The 19712-nt window shown below is 30.4% G+C and overlaps 1 protein-coding gene and 1 long non-coding RNA gene across 2 annotated transcripts; both read right to left on the bottom strand.

The window, feature by feature from the left end:
* Positions 1-7482: 7482 nt before the first annotated feature.
* Positions 7483-7833, bottom strand: LOC129971688 (keratin-associated protein 5-10-like). Its single transcript, XM_056085665.1, has one exon. It carries the CDS (start codon positions 7831-7833, stop codon positions 7483-7485), a length of 351 nt encoding a protein of 116 aa, XP_055941640.1.
* A 3296-nt stretch (positions 7834-11129) lies between these two features.
* Positions 11130-17681, bottom strand: LOC129972766 (uncharacterized). The gene is made up of 3 exons (XR_008784892.1): positions 16936-17681; positions 13449-13545; positions 11130-11626 (listed from the first exon to the last, which is right to left on the bottom strand). It is a non-coding gene; the product is annotated as an uncharacterized LOC129972766 (long non-coding RNA).
* Between the last annotated feature and the right edge of the window lie 2031 nt (positions 17682-19712).

The following is a 19712-nucleotide window of genomic DNA, read 5'->3' as shown; positions in this document are numbered from 1 at the left end:
TTCAAATTTGGGGAGACCAAAAGGTGCATTTGACAGTAACCTAAATAAAGGGAAATAAGATTTTTATCGAAAAGATATTTTTCATCTAATAGTAATTTTATTTAATGCAGTACAGCCATTGCTTTTCGCTACGAACTCTTTGTTATTTATAATCTTAAAAAAAAATTTAAAAGCAAATAAGAGATTTTGATAGAATTAAAAAGCTTGAAACATAAAAACTGAATACTACCAAAATATAAAAAACTTTATTCACAAAAATATTAAATAAAAACGCTGATACAAGGTTCTATTTAAAATCGTAAAAAAATGAATGGCACATCAAAAGTAAACATGTATTCAAATAATATATTTCATAGAAATAATGCGCAAGATATGAAGAAAACTAACATTGCATACATATTTAATATATGAATTTAAAATAAAGATTATACATAAAAATAAAACTAACAGAAAATGCATGTGAAATATTAAAAGTATATTCAAAGAGAGTGAAAAAATTGACATAAATAACATTTCTTAATGATTTCGACAATACAATTTCTTACGAATTATTATAAAAATATAAATTTCAAAGAAAATGGTCCAAAAATATATTTAGCAATTAACTTTACTTTTGCTAGTTTCTCAATGTAATTTTTTACAAGATTTACAAAATATAAATATGCAGATTACATACATGTTTCAGATTTATAATAATTAAATGCTTTTTTCTTGTTCTATGGAGACATCTTGGAATTTTTAAGACTGATAACGATCCACTCCTTTTTAAAAGTTAATTATCATTTTACTGATTTATTTTGTTAAATACCAAATTTCCATGCGCAGCGCCATTAGCAGCGAGAAATATAGACATCTTGATACATTATAATATAATAATGAATTATAAATTAAGGACGAAAAATTTACGTTAATCAAAAACAAATTTAAAGAACTTATAAAAATGTATATATAAACTTTATTAAATTAATAGCATAGAAGAATAGAATATTAAGTGAATAGAAAATATATATTAATTTAATTAAATTAATTATTAATAGAATTTGCTCTTTTATCATTTATTGCATCCATTCTAGTCGGTCAAGCATATTAAGTCAGTAATTATTTGTAAAATAAACTAGTCAGTGCTATTCTAATTTGATTAAAGTTTCATGTGCAAAAAAGCAATCCGTAAATAACTGCGATTTTCCCAACTGTAGTTTTTATAAATTAAGTATTCTTTTAAAGCATATTCATCGCCATGTTGATCAGACATGGCGACCAAATGCTTTTTTCTTAGTTTGATGGATTCCTGATCGACTGGCTAGCACAGCCATCAGTCATCCTTTGCTGGAAAAACAACTAAAAAATGAGCCCTTAAATTCTTTGCACTTTTACATTACATTCTTCAATGCAAAATTTGGCCTAAATTTCATGACTAAAAACATTATGATTATCAATTTTTATAGTAAACCAAGCAGTAAAGGCATATTCTAATAAAAAATTTGTAAAGGAGGATGCAACAAATGAAGGCGCGATTTGATGATATTTCCTTAATAGTTATTATGCAAAAATAGCTGAAATTTAAATTTTAATGCCAGAAATGTAAATTATATTGTTAGTTTATAATTGAACCATCTTAAACTACATATGGGTTAAGATTTAAACATTCAGGAGGATCAAGATAAGAAAATTTTTATCGCAAAATCCCACGACATATACAAGAGTAATCACAAAATTAGGAATATTGAGTAGCTCTAAAATGTACAATTTAATTCAGACAACATCAAGGTAAGATTTTTTTTGTCACATATGGTAAACATTTCAGATGTCTCAAATTATTTGTAACAATGACATTTGAAAGGAACAATATCATAATATACAGTTGGAAATAAATTTCTATCTTATTATTTATTTAAAGCAATCATTTCTTAATAATACTTCCAACATCGGTTTCTAAATGTTTTTTTTACAGTTTCTATACATAATATAGAACAATTTGCATGAAAATGTAATAAAATATAATTCACTTTTGCGGTCGTTCCCTTCTATGACACTCTTTTTCCTAACTTTATATCTAGCTCTTTATATAATTTTCTTCGTATCCATCTATAAATGTACGAAGTAGTGCCATTCGTTTTCGTCAGCAACTCAGCCAAGAACTAATTCAAATATTATCAACAAATTTTATTTTAAACCATTAATCATTAGTAATTCACTGTGGATATTTGTGATATGAAAAACGATTCATTATTAAAATCAAATAATTGATGCAAGTTTGAGTAACTTTGATTCTTAAAATATGGATGTCAAGTTCTTTGAATTTAAATTCGTAAAAGTAAATAAAACAGAAAGGACCGAAATTAATTATCCAACAATTATGCAAATATATTGAATAATTTCACTACATAAATTACATTCTTTACAAAGCGATGCTATAATAATTGGGATTTTTACGATACTCTACTATTTCTAGTTTTACAAATCAAATCGTGTACTTGAATGAAATTTAAAAACATTCCCCAATTCTATGAGAATTGGTGAATTTATAGAATATTAATATAACAGCAATAATATACATTATACATTCACAAAATTATCAAAATTCAAGATTCAAAAAAAAAAAAATGTCATGCTATTTAAATGCTAAACATTCATTTTGAATTTGATAATTCATTAGCCATTTAAAAATAAAATATTTTATAAAGTACCATATCAGAGCATGAAAAAAAAACATTCAACACAAGTCTTTGAAGGGAGGTTGACCATTACTTTTTTTTAATAGTACGGAAGCCGGAGATTTGCTTCAATTTCGTGATAAACATTGCCAATGATGAGTTACAAATTTTGACTACATTTACTTCATAGATATTTAGAAAATGGAAATTCCTCCTCAGCTGCGATGTTTCAGATCGAAGCAATGTAAAATTAGATTTTTCAAAAATCAGTGCAAATAAATCTAAAGAAGGCCAAGTTGCATTTCACTCTCCTGTAAAGTCTCCTTAGTAATAAAACATCTTATAAATTATGCCTCTTGCCACATTTATTCAAGTCCCAAGCTGTCAGCTAAAATACCGTTGGATGTTGTTCCACTAATATCGTATACATGCAAGAGCCAAGAACTCCAAAATATTCATGTTGATCCAAGATCGTTTCTCAGCAATGTTGAGAGAGATCCATCTTATTCTAAACTTCTTCGAACAATATCTGAAAAAAAACGAATTAATCCAACTTAAAAATGCATGTATTCGTTTTAATGAGCAAAAAAAATATTGATTGTAAAAGTTTCTATTTGTGTAAAGAAACTATACACAAATTAAAAAAAAAATCGAATACAAGTTTCAGTACCAATGACTATATTAGAAAATTTATTTTTTCCAGAAACTTTTTTTTCTAGTGGATTTGGGATATAGAATTAAAACATTATGAAAAGTATACTTTATATTAGAATAAAATTTGTTTAATACTAAACATTTCTACTTAGCTTCTTATAGGATTTCCGTGGACACTGCATGTATCAGATCCAAGCAAAAGTAAAATACAGTGGAAGCGTTAAATACTTTACATTATAAATACACAGTTTTTTGAAATAACACATTGTTTCAGTTCCAGTTAATTTTATTTTGGCACTATTGTATTTGAACTTACCAAGTCCCTGAAATTTAGAATCATCTTTCTATTCCAGATTCCGATCTTGGAAGTTTGGCCTCGATTCTAGGTTCTCCGGGAACTGAAAAGAGTGTCAGAATCCAAGAAATCAGCAGCAACGAGTGAATCGTTTTCCTGTGTAGCACTACAATCATTACATGGTGGTAATTCTTGCACTTTATTGTTTCATTGACGTCGTACTTAAGTATAAATCTAGAGATATGCATTCAATATTTGAAGGAATGTTCTTGTCAAAAGGTTGAAGTAAAAATGCACAATATAATGGCATTTATTACACAATTATGTAAATATACTGAATATTTATTAGTTTCAACACCCGCAGGATATATGGCAATTCATGTTTCCTGCAATTCTTTTTTCCACATTGATTAAAAACAATTTCTGTATAAGCAAAAATGTTAACCAATAAGATTTTTTAAAGCAAATCAATGATCTTTAAGAAGTGGGATACAACCTACAGATTTCTGAATTATTGCAATCTTCATAAAAAAGTTTACCTTGCAAGCTGTTAAGAAAAAGGAATGGTAGTGCCAAACCACACTACTTTCAATGTAGTCGGAAATTGACATTGCTTCTTCAACAGTAGAAGTTTATTTTAAGCCTTATTCGTAATCAAATATCCGAAGGAAAATAACTTCCAAAATAAACCCAGTCAAAGTGTTGTAAAATTTCGTTATAACTCAATTTTTCAGATTTCGGTTCCCGAGATAGAAAATTCAAGATCAAGGACTCAAAACTTGAGTGTTCATTCCAACTTGCTTTGTTTCGTCTCCCCGAGTGTTATTTAAAATTTGAATATTCTTTTATTGCTTGGTTCCAGGAAAGTTTTTCTCTGCTATTTCATCCAAATTCGACTCTTAATCAAACAGATTTCATTAATCAAAGGGATCAAAGTACATTTCTTTTCCTGCGGATTTCAATATTTGAAAGCAATATAAGCGAGTTGCAATTTTGTTATTCAGAAGCTCAACATGATTTTATAGAATTATTATCTAAATAGCTAGAAATTTCTCGATTTACAAATTCACTTTAGAAGAGATTTACAATTCAAAATTAGGGCTATTGTATGATTAGATCTCAATTCCTTTCTGAAAAGAGCTTTATACTTTCGTTTTCCTTGAACTCTGAAAAGAATTCACAGCATGTACTTATCTTCTTTACTCATTTATCCACAGTGGCTTAAGAATAATTCCACTGATCTACAGCATACCACACACACATTACAAAAGTCAGAGAAAGCAATTTTGTAATCCATGACTATCAATTCCAGCTGTGACATTAGGAAATAAATTTTATTTATTCATTCAGACAATCTCAGGATATCATTTTCAGGCATTTAAAAAATGTTCGAATCGATAAAATCGGAATAAAGGGGCAATTAGAAAAATTAAAAGAGAAAGAATGAACAATTTATCAAATGAAAGAATTTCATTCTTGAAATATTTCCCTGCAGTTAAAAATTCGACATATTTTTGTTGATTATAGATAACTTGATGGAAAGATTCAGATACTAATGCATTTTATCCGAGTTAATCATTGTTACTAATTCAACAGTTTAATGATTTCATTTCCAATTCCCATTATTTTAGCTGCTGTTTTAATGACTGATAATTTTCCTGAAGAAATTATATTTTTTGTATTCATTAGATTTATATTTATCGTTTCATTATATTTATATTCATTCTATTTATCGTTTCATTCTATTTATTGATACTGATATTCGTTTTGCCCTCCCCCCAAGCTTTTTGATTAACTTTATTATGATTTCATTTCGGAATCATTCTAAATAATCTCAAAGGCTTAGTTTTATGCATCTACATTTAAGGGAGATTAATCCTAATTCTACCTTTGTCGAATTCTATGATTAAAATAATTAAACCTAATCAAAAATATCAAAAAATACTCAGAATGCGTCTTTCTCCGCGATGTATGTATCTGACAAATCCATCCGGTATAAAAGTAATTCAAAGTTAATATGCTGAATCATTTGATACAATTACTATTTATTTATGATACGTTAATAAATACATGTTTCTTTTATGATCGGTTTTCGATATTTTCACATCGTAAAATGGAATGAGGTAGATTGTCTCCTCATAGAAGGACGATTAATAAACACTACGATATATAGAAAAAAATATCAGACGGCTAATTTTAGTGTTATTTCAAAACCATAAAAAAATGGGGACAAACCAGAAAGTGAAAGATATGATTCATTCGATCCTGATTAGTCAAATAGACGACAAGATATGAAAGTTATTGTAGATTTATATAAATACACAAGATTGTTTAATAATTCTGATACTTCAGTACAGGGAAAATACTTTCTAAAAATGTTTTATATGGTGAACCAAAATACTCATTAGTAAATTGAGATAATATAGATAGAAAAAGTTAGCTTTCAGGAAGTTATTTTTTAACGATTCAAAAATTTGTAATGGCTGCATATTAGAAAGGGAATGCTTAAAAATTAAGATTCATAAAGTTCTATATCAATTAATGAAAATGAAAAGATTTTTAATATATACTAGCCGCCTTTGGCGACCAGCCCGTTTGCCAATCTGAATGTTCGTTAAAATTTTAATTAAATATTTTATGCAATTCCTACTTTAATAGCTCCATCAAAATATTTTAAAACTTCAAATATTGATAGTCATATAATTCATTCCTAATATTATAAATGCCTTCAGTCATAACGTAATATGTATCGCTATAATTTTCTGTTTAGCTTCCGTGGATTTATGCCTTGAATTAAAGTGGAAAGGATTAATCTGCAATTAATATAATATTTTTTACTGAAACAAAGCATTTTTTATAATGATAACTGAAAACAGTCACTGAGCGCTTAAACTTTGTGGGCACTAAATAATATCTTAATTTTTGTAATTTTTCAGCAAAATTCTCTGATTCATGAACAGATCGATTAATTAACAATGTTTAATTTTAAATGCATCAAACATTAAAAAAATAAACAGAATCGTTTGAAATAATGGGCCGAAAAATTTTAACCCTAGCCTCATTACTGTTGGGGGAAAAAAACTGAAGCCTTACTCATTTGACAGTGGTGAAAATGAAGATTTATTTTTTGTCGGGAAAGTTAGTTTTTAATTAATAATTTAAATTCCAACTAATAATTAAAAAAAAGTTACCCCATCTGTACATTCCTGACCTCCAAGGCATACATGTACCAAATTTGGTAGCTGTAGGTCAAACGGTCTGGCCAGCAGAGCACCAACACACACACTGAAATTTATATATGTATAGATGATTGGGATAAAGTGTTTGTGCCAAGCTTGTTAAAGTAGAAAATAAATTCATTTGGATATCATTAAAATCTGTAGTTTACTGAACACAACTCTAAAATTCGTTTTTATATTAAATCCTAACTAATCTTGAGATTCTCTGAATTTCTATGATAGAAACAAATCTATTTAGTAAGATTACCAAAAATAAAATCATTCAAATTTGTGCTTCATAATCTATTTTTTTTTTAAGGAATCTCATTTTCGAAATCGACATAGATACATTGTTAAAGGGATTAAGTCTCAATGAATACATTTTTACCCATACAGAAGGCATATCTGGTAGAAATATCTACCCTAGTCATGATTAAAAGAATGAAATACGCCGAATTCCTAATTTTAACATTTGAATATCATATGAAGATATATTCTGCGAGCACTTCTTTCACATTATAAAAATTTTCAGATCATGGGAGTAAGTGAAAATTCCTTCAAGACATATGAAGGGTGGAGTAATTTTAGCTCTTGGCAAAGAAAATAATTCCACGAAATAAGCTACAATAAACATGCTTTAATTTACAAGAACTTACCTAATTTAACCATAATAGAGTATTTCACGTATTTCTAAAAAATTCGCACAGCAACAGCAACTTCTCTCGCACTCCACACTCAAACCGCCACTACTCTCGCACTCCACACTCAAACCGCCACTACTCTCGCACTCCACACTCAAACCGCCACTACTCTCGCACTCCACACTCAAACCGCCACTACTCTCGCACTCCACACTCAAACCGCCACTACTCTCGCACTCCACACTCAAACCGCCACTACTCTCGCACTCCACACTCAAACCGCCACTACTCTCGCACTCCACACTCAAACCGCCACTACTCTCGCACTCCACACTCAAAACGCCACTAACACCAAACGAATAATATTCCATTCATTACCCACTCCTGCGCGAGCCCCAACCATTCCAACTCCGCACACACACATTACCCACTCCTGCGCGAGCCCCAACCATTCCAACTCCGCACACACACATTACCCACTCCTGCGCGAGCCCCAACCATTCCAACAGCACACACACATTACCCACTCCTGCGCGAGCCCCAACCATTCCAACAGCACACACACATTACCCACTCCTGCGCGAGCCCCAACCATTCCAACAGCACACACACATTACCCACTCCTGCGCGAGCCCCAACCATTCCAACAGCACACACACATTACCCACTCCTGCGCGAGCCCCAACCATTCCAACAGCACACACACATTACCCACTCCTGCACGGACCCCACAATTCCAACAGCACACACACATTACCCACTCCTGCACGGACCCCACAATTCCAACAGCACACACACATTACCCACTCCTGCACGGACCCCACAATTCCAACAGCACACACACATTACCCACTCCTGCACGGACCCCACAATTCCAACAGCACACACATTACCCACTCCTGCACGGACCCCCCAATTCCAACAGCACACATTAGCAACTCTTGCATGGCCTTAGCAATTCCAACACCACATACATTACCCATTCCGGCACTATAATTATAACATCCCATACATTATCAACACTACCAAGATCCCCGATAAATTCAATGCCACATGCTAGACTCTCATTTCCAAGAACATCATAGTTCCAACATCATATGCATTGCACACTGAACTACGATAACCACAATTCCAATACAATAGTATTACACACTCCAATACTACACAAATAGTTCCAATACCATGACATTACCTAATCCACTACTACATCTACAGTTGCAATGCCACTTGCATTATTCACGCCGCAGCTCTAATAGCATACATTACCTATACTACAACGAGCCGTAGTTCGTCAGCAAACATACTCAGTCATTTCTAGTTCAGTACAGTTTTCACTCATTATCCACTATCAATACCAGTGGTATTCATAATATCCCCTTCCACGATTCTTAGTCAATGAATCTTACAATTTTTAAACCACGCATTGAAATACAGGACCGAAATTTCACTTACATGCTGCGGAACAGTGTCACAGTGCACCATATGTAACTCCAGAAATTAGGCAGCGCGATATGAGGGAAGTAATAACTTGTAGCATTCAATTTTAAAAAATAGTTTTTATCTAAAAAAAACTTTATGAGATCAGATAATGACGAATTCTATTGTCAATACCACTCAAGTAGAACAAAAATGCAACGAATTATTTGCATATACCAGAAAATCCTAACATATTGAATCTATCAGCGATATCTATCTTCAATATCTACACATATTGAATTTATAAGAATTGATGTAAAGCGATTGTAACCTCGAAAGTTAATGACGACCAAATTACTTGTCAGAAATTTTCTTGTTTCTTTGTATATAAAATAGCTGTCAAATATTCCTTTTCATGCCTTTCCAACACTTCCCCCTCCCTTTATCTCCCTGGCAATTATTTAAAACATGTATTGCTTTGCCAAAAACTGAAATCGCTGATAGTGAATTATTCTATGAACATATTTCCAACAATATCCTTAATAATGAAGATAAGCATCTTTTCGTTTTTAAAAAGATGCAAATATTAAAGAGAGATTAGAATTTTCACTTCGTTTCTTAGAAAAGGTTACACATTTAGTTTGATGAAAACTGTATCTGTTGTCTATTTCGATTTACTGTAAGTAGTTTTAAAAAGAAGCCTTATACTGAAATTAAAACAAAAACACGGAGTAAAAAAATATTGGAGATTCATATATTTGAGAATTTTTTACCGGTATAAGCTAATATTTTGATATTCTAGAATCCAATAAATTTCAATTTTAACACTTTGGTTATATGGCACAACGCCGCGGCAAAGATCAGGATTTAAACAGTAGATAAGTTTTTTACATCAAAAGGGATCCAATTGTAATACTTATTTCCCTGTCCTGCTTTAAAACATGAATAATTTATCAGTATCTTTTGTCTGGAGAAATGTTATCGAATCCCCTTCTTGAAACATTTTCTTCCAAAATTATTAAAGTACTTTTTTTGCTAGAAATCGCCTAGACTAAATTCTACAAATGGAACACCTAATCACAACGAATATGGAATTACGCAATCTTATCTTGATGGAAAACTGAATAAATCGACTCGGTTTGACAAATAGAATTTAAATAGGAAAATAAGAGTGCAAGACAAATTATGCCCAACAGAAATAACTTCCCGGTTTTAATGAATTAATCTAAAAATCGGCCAGTCTTGACAGAAATTTATCTTCCAAATTCAACATTTAGCTGAATAGAGTGACGATTTAAAATACTAAATGAAATTAAAAATTTGTCAATAAGATGATTTCATTACCAATTTCACAGAAATTTATTTACTGGAAATCTGAAATTCTAAGCTTGCATTGGATGTCACAGACGCGAGACGAGATATATATCGATTTTCTTCAGTCGGATGTAATCAAATTTCCATATGAAATTTTCTTAACAATTTAATGCTATTTAATATCAATCTGTTGCTGATTTAGAGTTCTAAGATCAATAAAATAATTTCAGCAGAAATTAATGAAAGGCGAACAGTAATGATGTATTCATTTTAGGCAAAGATGAAACATTTTTCTTTGTGCTTAAAAAGAGTTAGTTTTGAAGAAAGACTGGAAATTCAGAATGAGATAGAAATCTTGATTTCTCATCACTTCTTGTTAGAAAGGTGAATACAAAGTTGTCTGTTTAGAATTTAATGTTAAAGAAAATGGATAAAATTTGAATTTACTTTTTATCATTCGATTTACAGTTTAATTACCTTTGCCCAAACATAGAATTTTGACAGTAATTTTTTTTCCATTTGACATTTTTTCCGAATTTTTCTAAAAGTGATTAGAAGCATATCAAATTTGTATCCTATTCCTATCCTATAGCTTAGTGTAATATTTTACATTTCCTTCCTAAAATGCAAAATTATGTTTCATTTTCACATATTTCTTAAATTTTAACAATCACTTTTTATGAGGGTCTAATATACTGCATCCCATATAATGCATTTAATCTGTTACCATATATTCGTGATAAGAATGGGACAATCATCTTGACTATTAATCAAAACTATAATTATAAACCGTTTGCATTATGAATGAATTTAACATCACATTTAAACTGCATCCTATTTGGCTACTTCTATTGGGAATTGGAAATGAAGCTATTTAATAAATTTATTAATTTAAAATTTATTTTGAAAAATCTGACAAAGTTTTTATAATGCATTAACTCATTTATATAATATCGAATTTTCGACGGCAGAGAAATAGATCTCAGACGAAATTTTTTTATCTTATAATTTGTTCATTTATTACCATTTTATAGCTTTTCGAATTGCACATATTCAGATTTTAACTATTCGAAAATTTTTAATATGCATTAAAATCATATCACAAGGCAGTCTGAATGAGTAGAAAAGATTTACCGCCTAGATGTCTTACAGCCAATTCTGACAAGCAAATATTCTAAAATCATACGATCTTACTTGATGCATTCAAGTTCAAATGGAAATGACGTGCTTAAGTAAGGGCCCTGCTCGACATTTTCTTTTTCGTTATCCATTGGTTGTCCTGAACTGGAATAAGAATCAACATCTTGAAAAAATACCAGGATATTCGACGATGGTATGAGCGTAACTTGAAATTGCTTGATCTGGACTTGATTACTGGGTATGAAGGAGATGTCTCTTATCCGCATTGAGAATTCCTTTTGGGGAAAATTGGAGCTGTAAAGAAAAGACTAATAATCATATGGAAGGCAATTTTGGGAAATCGCATGTAAATTAAAAATTTGTATTCTGGCATAGTCTACAAATAAACTGGTAAGTATCTGACATAGCTGTTTCCAATAGCTTATTTAAATACAAATCGAATTATAAACACAATAACTGAAATTTATCAGTATTTAAGATCGCTTATTGCAATGAGCATTTAAATTTACTTTCAGTTCTCCTTCAGTGGTTCTTATTTAACCAGATGTTCAGTGCTTTTAAATTTTAACCCGAGGTTCAGTGCTTTCTAAGTAAAATGGAAATAAAAGCATCGGAACAAATTGCTTCAAATGAACAATTTTAAAAACCGTAATATAAATCTATGTTTGAGGCAGATTTTATCGAATCCTCCATTTCTCTTCCCCCCCCCCCCGAAATTTATCAGGGAAATGGATTTCGTGTATTGCAGTTCAATCATTTGTCTACCTTTATTATATAAATACACGTTTTGAATATTTTTGCAATTATGCTTCTTTAGTTGCAAGAAGCGAGGTTTTCGTTAGTCGCAACAATTGCTTGCCAGATGTGCAGAAAATGGCTGAAATTAATTTTTAGGAGACGTATGCACGAACTTTCTAAACGTGTAGTTTTCGAAATAAAGATATAACTATAATATAGTATTAGTATTTTCAGTCCTTTTTTAAATTAATATAACTCTCATTTTTATTAAATTATTTTAAATGTACAAGATTTATGTTTAAATTCTATCCATTAGATGGAAAAAATATTTTGTATTAAAATAATAAATTTAAATAAAAATAAAATTTTTAATAAGAAATTTGCATTAAAATGGTTTAAATTTTAAACTGAAATTTTAGAACTCGTTATTGGATCAAATTATTGTATCTGCGATTTATTTAATAAATATAACAATTTTGCAATTAATTTCTATTTATTTTTGCAAGAGGGCATGGTTAATACACAAGTACAGTTCGTTTCAGTATTTTGAGACAACCACATTTCGACGGTTCCATTTCATAAAGAGGCGAGACGTGGAAGGATTGGAGCATTTTCGGAATTAACCTTTGATCTTAAATTTCTTCTATTAGATAATTAATCAGTTACTTTACCATTAAATGTGAACATCTCCTTTCATTTTCCCTTTCACTCCTATTTCGTTGAATTAAACCCATCCTAACGCATGTGCTAAATCGCGGAGGGTTTTAGAATTCATCGTAAAACATTACAAAGGTGGAACGCATCCGTCAGCAAGAGATTGCAAGAGCAAGCGAGTGAAATTCACTTATCGTTTCTACTCAGATTTTAGAGATTTAATTATTGATTTACAAAAGGGAATCTTGGGTACCTTTGAATGAATGTATTAGGTGAATGATATACTCATCCCTTTTCTTGGAACATAAGAATTTCGATGGTCAAACTTTTTAGAGCACGTATTAAAAACAAAAACTAAGATTTGGATCAGGAAAAAAGAACATTTTAGAATAAGGTAATATGGACTAATATTGAAGAAATAGGAAATTAGGATATAAATTAAGAGATTACATATGCATATTACATTAAATCACTAAATCGGAAATATAATGCTGAGCGTTAGAAGTGTGAAAGAAAAATGTTGCGTGTTTGAAACAAGCATATAATAAACTTATTATATATATTACAATTACAGTTTAAAAACAAATATGTCTCAGCTTGAATTTTAAATCTGTTTGGTTCCACTACTGAAATATTAAATATCTAATTTATGAATATTAGCTAAAGTATATCTTCAGTACATAAAAACATCCTGACAGTTTCATTTCTGAGTTTAAGAACTTACCCGTCTTTTTTCTTGTGGCTTTTTTAAAGCATCCGATTTTATTGGATTCCAGCTTTTAATGACAAACTTTAGTAAATGGATAAACATTTTTCACTATCTGAAAAAAAATAAAATCAGTAAATTACTACGAGTTTAGTTCTAACATTAATAAAATGATTCTGGAAATAAGTTGCTGCAATATTTAAAAGAAATTAAATCGTATCAGGAAATTAGTTTTAACTAAAGAGGTCAAATCAAAGACAAATATTAATTATTTAATTCGAGTTTTCACAATATTTAAAAAGATAACTTTTCGTGGAGACTTCATTCCTAAGCTAGGATTCAAATTTGGAATGTTTACTAAACTCAGTACAAAGATTTTAAACCTGTTTAAAAGCCAATACCATCATTTGAATTTTCATCTAGTTGAAACATTAATACTAGAGTATATTAAATTTAAATGACACGAGCGAGATAGTATTTGGTTTAGAAGGAAGAATTCGGAACACAATTTATTAAATAAATCAAAAGCATCAAAATTTACAGTACGGTTTATATTCACCATATAGGGCAAGAGAAACTTGAAGAAAGTATCTTCCTTTTATAAGATACACCTTAAAGTTTCTTTACACATTAAAAAATAATTAAAAACATTTCCAAGTTATATAATTCAATAAAAGGGTTATGAAGAGGTTTTTCTAATTCATCAGTTCCACTCATTTTTTTATTAACACTTGACTACCGTGTTGCCCATATTAGCGTCACGTGAAGTTTCAGTGTAAAATTTCATGTCAGTAGAACACGTCAATATTTAGTTTATATAAATACGTTGTTCACTTGGGAATCGCCTGTGATTCACAAGTATATCCGATATTCTCTTTTCTACTTCAATCAAGAGATAGCAACGTTGTAAGCATCTTTTTAATTAAAGGTCCGTATCGGGCATGAATCGTTGCAGGGAAATTGTTAAATGATCGCAATGGATTTTGTAGATATTTTATATCTTCTGCGATATATTTATGCAGTTGATGATTTCTCTTTTATAAATGTAATTCTGATACTAATGTAAATGATTTGTCTTTATGAAAATTCAAATATTATGTATTATATATAGCTGTAAAATGCAAATTTTGTGCAAGTCAGATATTGCGATTGACAAAGGGTTCAATAAGACGACAACTGAATGGTTCCTGGTCATTGATATTGTCATTCTGGTTTCGTTACGGGTTTTTTCGCAGTAAACTGAATTGTTCGTGATGTATAGAATTTAGATTTGAAATCGTTGTTGCTTCTTTTTCATACGCGTAACTGGAACTATCTGCATGATAGCCGTTATCATATCGGCACAAAATATTTGGGATAACGTATCCATTTTCCACTTTACTCAATTATTAACCGTATAAAAGCATTTGATTTATTCAAATATACGAGTAAGAAAAGTTGTATAATAAATATAGCAAGCTAATTAAAAGAAACGTTCTTTTTCTTAAACTTAAAGCGGCAAAATATTTTAATATCCAAAAATTGAAAGCATAATAAAAGAAAACAATGGACCATTATCGTATTAAAAATCGAAGTATTTGAACAATTGTAATAATCAGGATACAGCACTATGAATGAAACTAGTGTGTAGCAAAACTTGCGAATTTAACTAATGCGTTTATAGGTTTATTAAAAATAGTTTCCTCCAGTTAAAAGGAAGTGAGAATGAACGTACGATGACCGAAAATTGAGCAGAATTCAGACATAAGTTTTGTTTCCATACTTGGTTTTGATTCGAATCGACCATAAAAATCTAAAGATTAGAATTTAATCCTAAACATAGTACAGTATTTAAGATTCGATTCGTCAAACGTGATTTTTTAAAATTACCCCTCATTGAATATCGAAATCGTGTTCGCACAAATATTTCATGCCTTCGTAAAACGTGCTATTATAGACATCGAAAAATTAAAATAATTAAGAGAATTTTTGTCAAGAGGGTAGTACTAAAAAATTATTGAAAATTACATGTAAAAAATGATGAAATGAGAAACATTTTGAGAATAAGGTACACATTTTAATTTTGATAGCTTTTATATGAAATGCATTGCGACTATGTAAATTCCACATATGTTAAAAATCTAGCTCAAATTCAACAAACGTTTACACACTTATAATTAAAAAAAGAGGAATAGTCTTAACTTTTCGTGCGAGTCTTTCAGACCGAGAAATTAAGGGATTAAGAGAAATTAAGGATTTACACATCTTAAGATTAAAAATTTTACTTTTTCAGTGATATCATCCTGAATTTTCCTTCAGTCTTAATTCAATTTATTAATTTAAAAAAACATTTAATACAGATCATTTTGAAATAAAGAAATGAAATATTCTTTTTTTGGATAACATCAGTTAGTTTACCATTATACTTTCATTTTTATACATATATTTACTATTTTAAACAAAAGATATATTTACATAAATATTATACATGAAAGGGCATTTATCTCGAGCAACGAAAGGTATAATATAAACTATTTTTTCAATGAAATCCAATTAAAATGTTTAGAAACTCTTTCTTAACGGTCATATTTGCCCAAGTGATCGAGTTCCAAAATTGATACTTGCAGGTTGATCGATTTGCAATGTACAAAAGTTTTCCTTCTGAAAGTAACATGACGCATTTTGCATAAAGGACGGCAGCCTATACACATGGTCGATGCAAATTATGAAAGATTATAGGGCACTTTAAGGGAGCGGAGAAATTCTAATTAAAACTTTTGAAGGGCCCTAGACCCACTGAATTAAACAAAAAGTTCTACGGGCCGATTCTCCTGTTAATTTGTATTAAAATACAGTTAACTGAAAATCCCAAATTTTAAATTAGTTTGAACAATCCAGATTAGAAATTGTATCTTAAATGATACTTTTTTTAGCAACATTTTATTTGAAATTTGTTGGCTTTGGAACTTTAAAAATGGTTTGAAAATTCACTTTTAAAACAATTTCAAGGAACGTCTTTCACGAACTCTTCCAAACCACTGCAGACTGATTGTTTCGTATGTACCTACCACTGATTTTAATCGATTTTGAAAATAATATTAAAAAAACTAGAAATTAAAAGTACGTTTTTTCCATACATTATTTCGAGTTTAAGATGTAATACTATAGCGATGTTAACCTTTTTCACTAGAAGAAGGCTTGGATTTAAAATCGTAGTATGGTCTCCAAATATTTCGAAATCTCACCATATTTAGCATTTGATTTAAAATCGCAAAGTCAAAATCGTTAAATCCGGTCCTTAAAAACTCGACACGCTAATTTGTAATTTCCTAAAAGTTTAGAGAAATTTTTTTTATCTCACTGACCGGTCTCAAGGAGTTTTTAAATCCATCAAATTTTTTTTAAAATTCTAAATAAATATCGTAATTAAAGATGAATAAAGATAACAACAGTAAAGAATACTACACGAATTCAGAGAAATATTAACGTTACTTTTATGGAAATTAGTATTAGCAAAATCACTTACCCTTTTATTATTTTCGTTACTGAACTACTCTTTTACTACAGTATCTTTTTTAGTAACATTGTTTTCGAAACATTATCTGCACACAAGGCTGATATACATCGACTATGATGGTTTTGCTACTCTCTAAGTATCCAAAGTATACAATAAAAGGTCTTATTCCACCAAACACAAAGCAGTATCTTCTGTTAACATTTCGTTTCGAAGCAGCCGATTCGAAAATAAAAGACCAATGATGTTTTACGTTCCTTTTTGTTCAAGAAAATCTAATTCAGGAATTACCCCTTCTTGTGGCATGATAAAATATGAGCCATTTTATTTTTTCTTTTGTTCAGCATGTTACTCTCTGTTACAGAGCTACCGATTCTTCATAAATATATGCAGATGCAACTGAGCGCTTTTCCTCTTCTATTCTAACCCTCATTCGGATACAAGCCGTACGAAATCTTTTAGCAGAACGTAATGGTCATCCATAATAACGAATGTTTATTCACTCTCATGCAAATATCTGCTTCATGGCGCCTTTAAACAGAGTTACGTTAATAATAAAGAATAGTTATTAAACCTCCCTGCATCTCCAGATGCAAATCATTTGAGTCTGGTCTTCAACAGTCATTCATTCATCATTCTCCGCACCGAAAGCATCATTTTAATGCAGCTACCGAAGTATTAATGTCTCATTCAAACCCGTAATAAAACATTAACGATGAAGCTTTCACTGATACAGAAACGTTCAATTCCGAATTGTACGTTTTACGGAACAGCTTTCAACGCGTTTGACAAACTTCACAATTCTGCAGTGACTGACGATTGACGGGAAAGTCAAGCTCTGACGTCATCTCCACAAAAATACCTATACTTAGTATTTGAAATTCTTTTTCTCCCTAGCGGCACGCCTGGAATGTACTTTATAAAATAGCAAGCATCTGACATGGAAGGAAAAATCAAGACAAGACACAAATAAGATTTTAAAAAAAACTAACAACAAAGAATAAAATCTTATCAAAATTTTCCAAACCAGTAATGATTATTCATATAGTGTAAATTTATTTCTCCCTTTATGTAGTCTTTGAAACAAAAAATGAATCGTTATCAGGATGCACAGAGGCAGTGAAATTGTCTATTGTTTCTCTTTTTCTTAACAGTCAAAAGTTTAGAAGGCAGAGGAATGAAACCAGCAAGAGTGATCACCCAAACACTTTCTCACATACTACTTAATAAACTTGAATTTGCATGATAGACGTGTTTATCCCACCAATTGAAACCAAAATTCAACATAGAATTACAATTGCAGTAACAAAATCATTCGCCAAATTTGGTATATTTAAATCAGTACGCTTTTGAGTTAAACCGCTTACAAATTTTTGAAAGTACCGACAACAGAAGATAAGTATCTATACTATATATATTAAATCTAAGAATCGAATTTTATACATATAATTCTTTTCGTTTTGCAGTTTTGCAAAATTGGATAGAAATATATTATATTTCACGTGAAGAGCATATACCAAATGACATCCGCTCAGATCAATGCATTTTTGTCACAGGCAGAGAGAGAGAGAGAGAGACAGACAGACAGAAGAATAGACAGACTTAATTATAGATTTTACATGCTCTTCAAAATACCGATAGACAGACGTTCAACCTCTTGTAGGATTAGGCCCAAAACTTGATGGCTGTCCCCAATATAGATGTTATATCTGTGTATTGAATTTACTCTGTCGAGCTCCCTTCGTTTTGGAGTTATCGTGCTAACATAAATTCGTACAGCTGGACAGAAAGACTTCCTCTGAAAAGATTTTGCTCTAAATGTGATAGAAATCTGAAAATTTGATAAGCGAATACAACATTTCATCTATCTAGCTCAAAGCAATTTTTGAGCTGTCCAGCTGTAGAAAATGGAAGAGGTGTGGAAATTTGAAGTCTGGTATGCCATGTCAGTTATTGGTGGCATTATTTAATCACTGCTGAAGATTATGAGGCTTATTCTAAAGTAATATTTATTTGGATCCGAAACGATATTTTGATCTGATGCAACTTAGCAGCAAACTAAATTAAACCAAAGAACTACCCGAAAGTGCCATCTACAAAGAATGCAATCTTAAAAGTGAGCAAAATTTAAAAAGAAAATGACCAGCTGACAACGAGTGTAAATGCTGAAATATGTTAACATGACTTCGTTGAATATTTCCAAAGTAGCTAATCATATATCCCAATTTCAAATGATTTCAAATTTAGTAAATGTCTTTATCCTTCCATATCATTAATTATTTTACTTATAATGAAGTGCCTGAAAAGTGCATCGAATAACAATTTTTGATATTCTTCTAATCAAGGTTGGTATACGTAGAATATCACATAAACTTATTATCTTATAAAAAAAATCTTAACAATGATGATCTTTAAGAACCAAATAACATTAAATGTCCAAAAAAAAAAAAAGACGTGGCATCTAATTAGGAGGATAGATGTTTTATCGATTTGGCGTTTTCCTTTAAAAACGAGGCATTTTCCTTAGTAAAAAGATTCATAGCCAATGAGTACTGTTACTGCTTTTAGCTTTTCTCTATATGGATTTTGGTGAAGGACTTTTAGTCTACTTTCCATGGATTTTGTTAATAATTGGAAGCCATAGTTTTATTTATAATGAAGTATAAATAATGCATTAAATCCTTTAGACTTCAGAAATAATATTTCATTGAATATTTTTGATTATTTCCAGATACAAACTTATGCATTGTGTAAGGAAAACGATACAACCGCTTGTCATACCTGGCAAG

Source organism: Argiope bruennichi, chromosome 6 (assembly GCF_947563725.1).
Source record: "Argiope bruennichi chromosome 6, qqArgBrue1.1, whole genome shotgun sequence".
In the NCBI taxonomy this organism is placed as follows: Eukaryota; Metazoa; Arthropoda; class Arachnida; order Araneae; family Araneidae; genus Argiope; species Argiope bruennichi.
The sequence above is the reverse complement of the archived record's forward strand: the minus strand, read 5'-3'. Positions and strand labels throughout refer to the sequence as shown.

What these genes read in the sequence shown, in the direction of transcription:
- LOC129971688 (XM_056085665.1), bottom strand. Translation starts at nt 7,833, where the DNA reads ATGGAATATTATTCGTTTGGTGTTAGTGGCGTTTTGAGTGTGGAGTGC.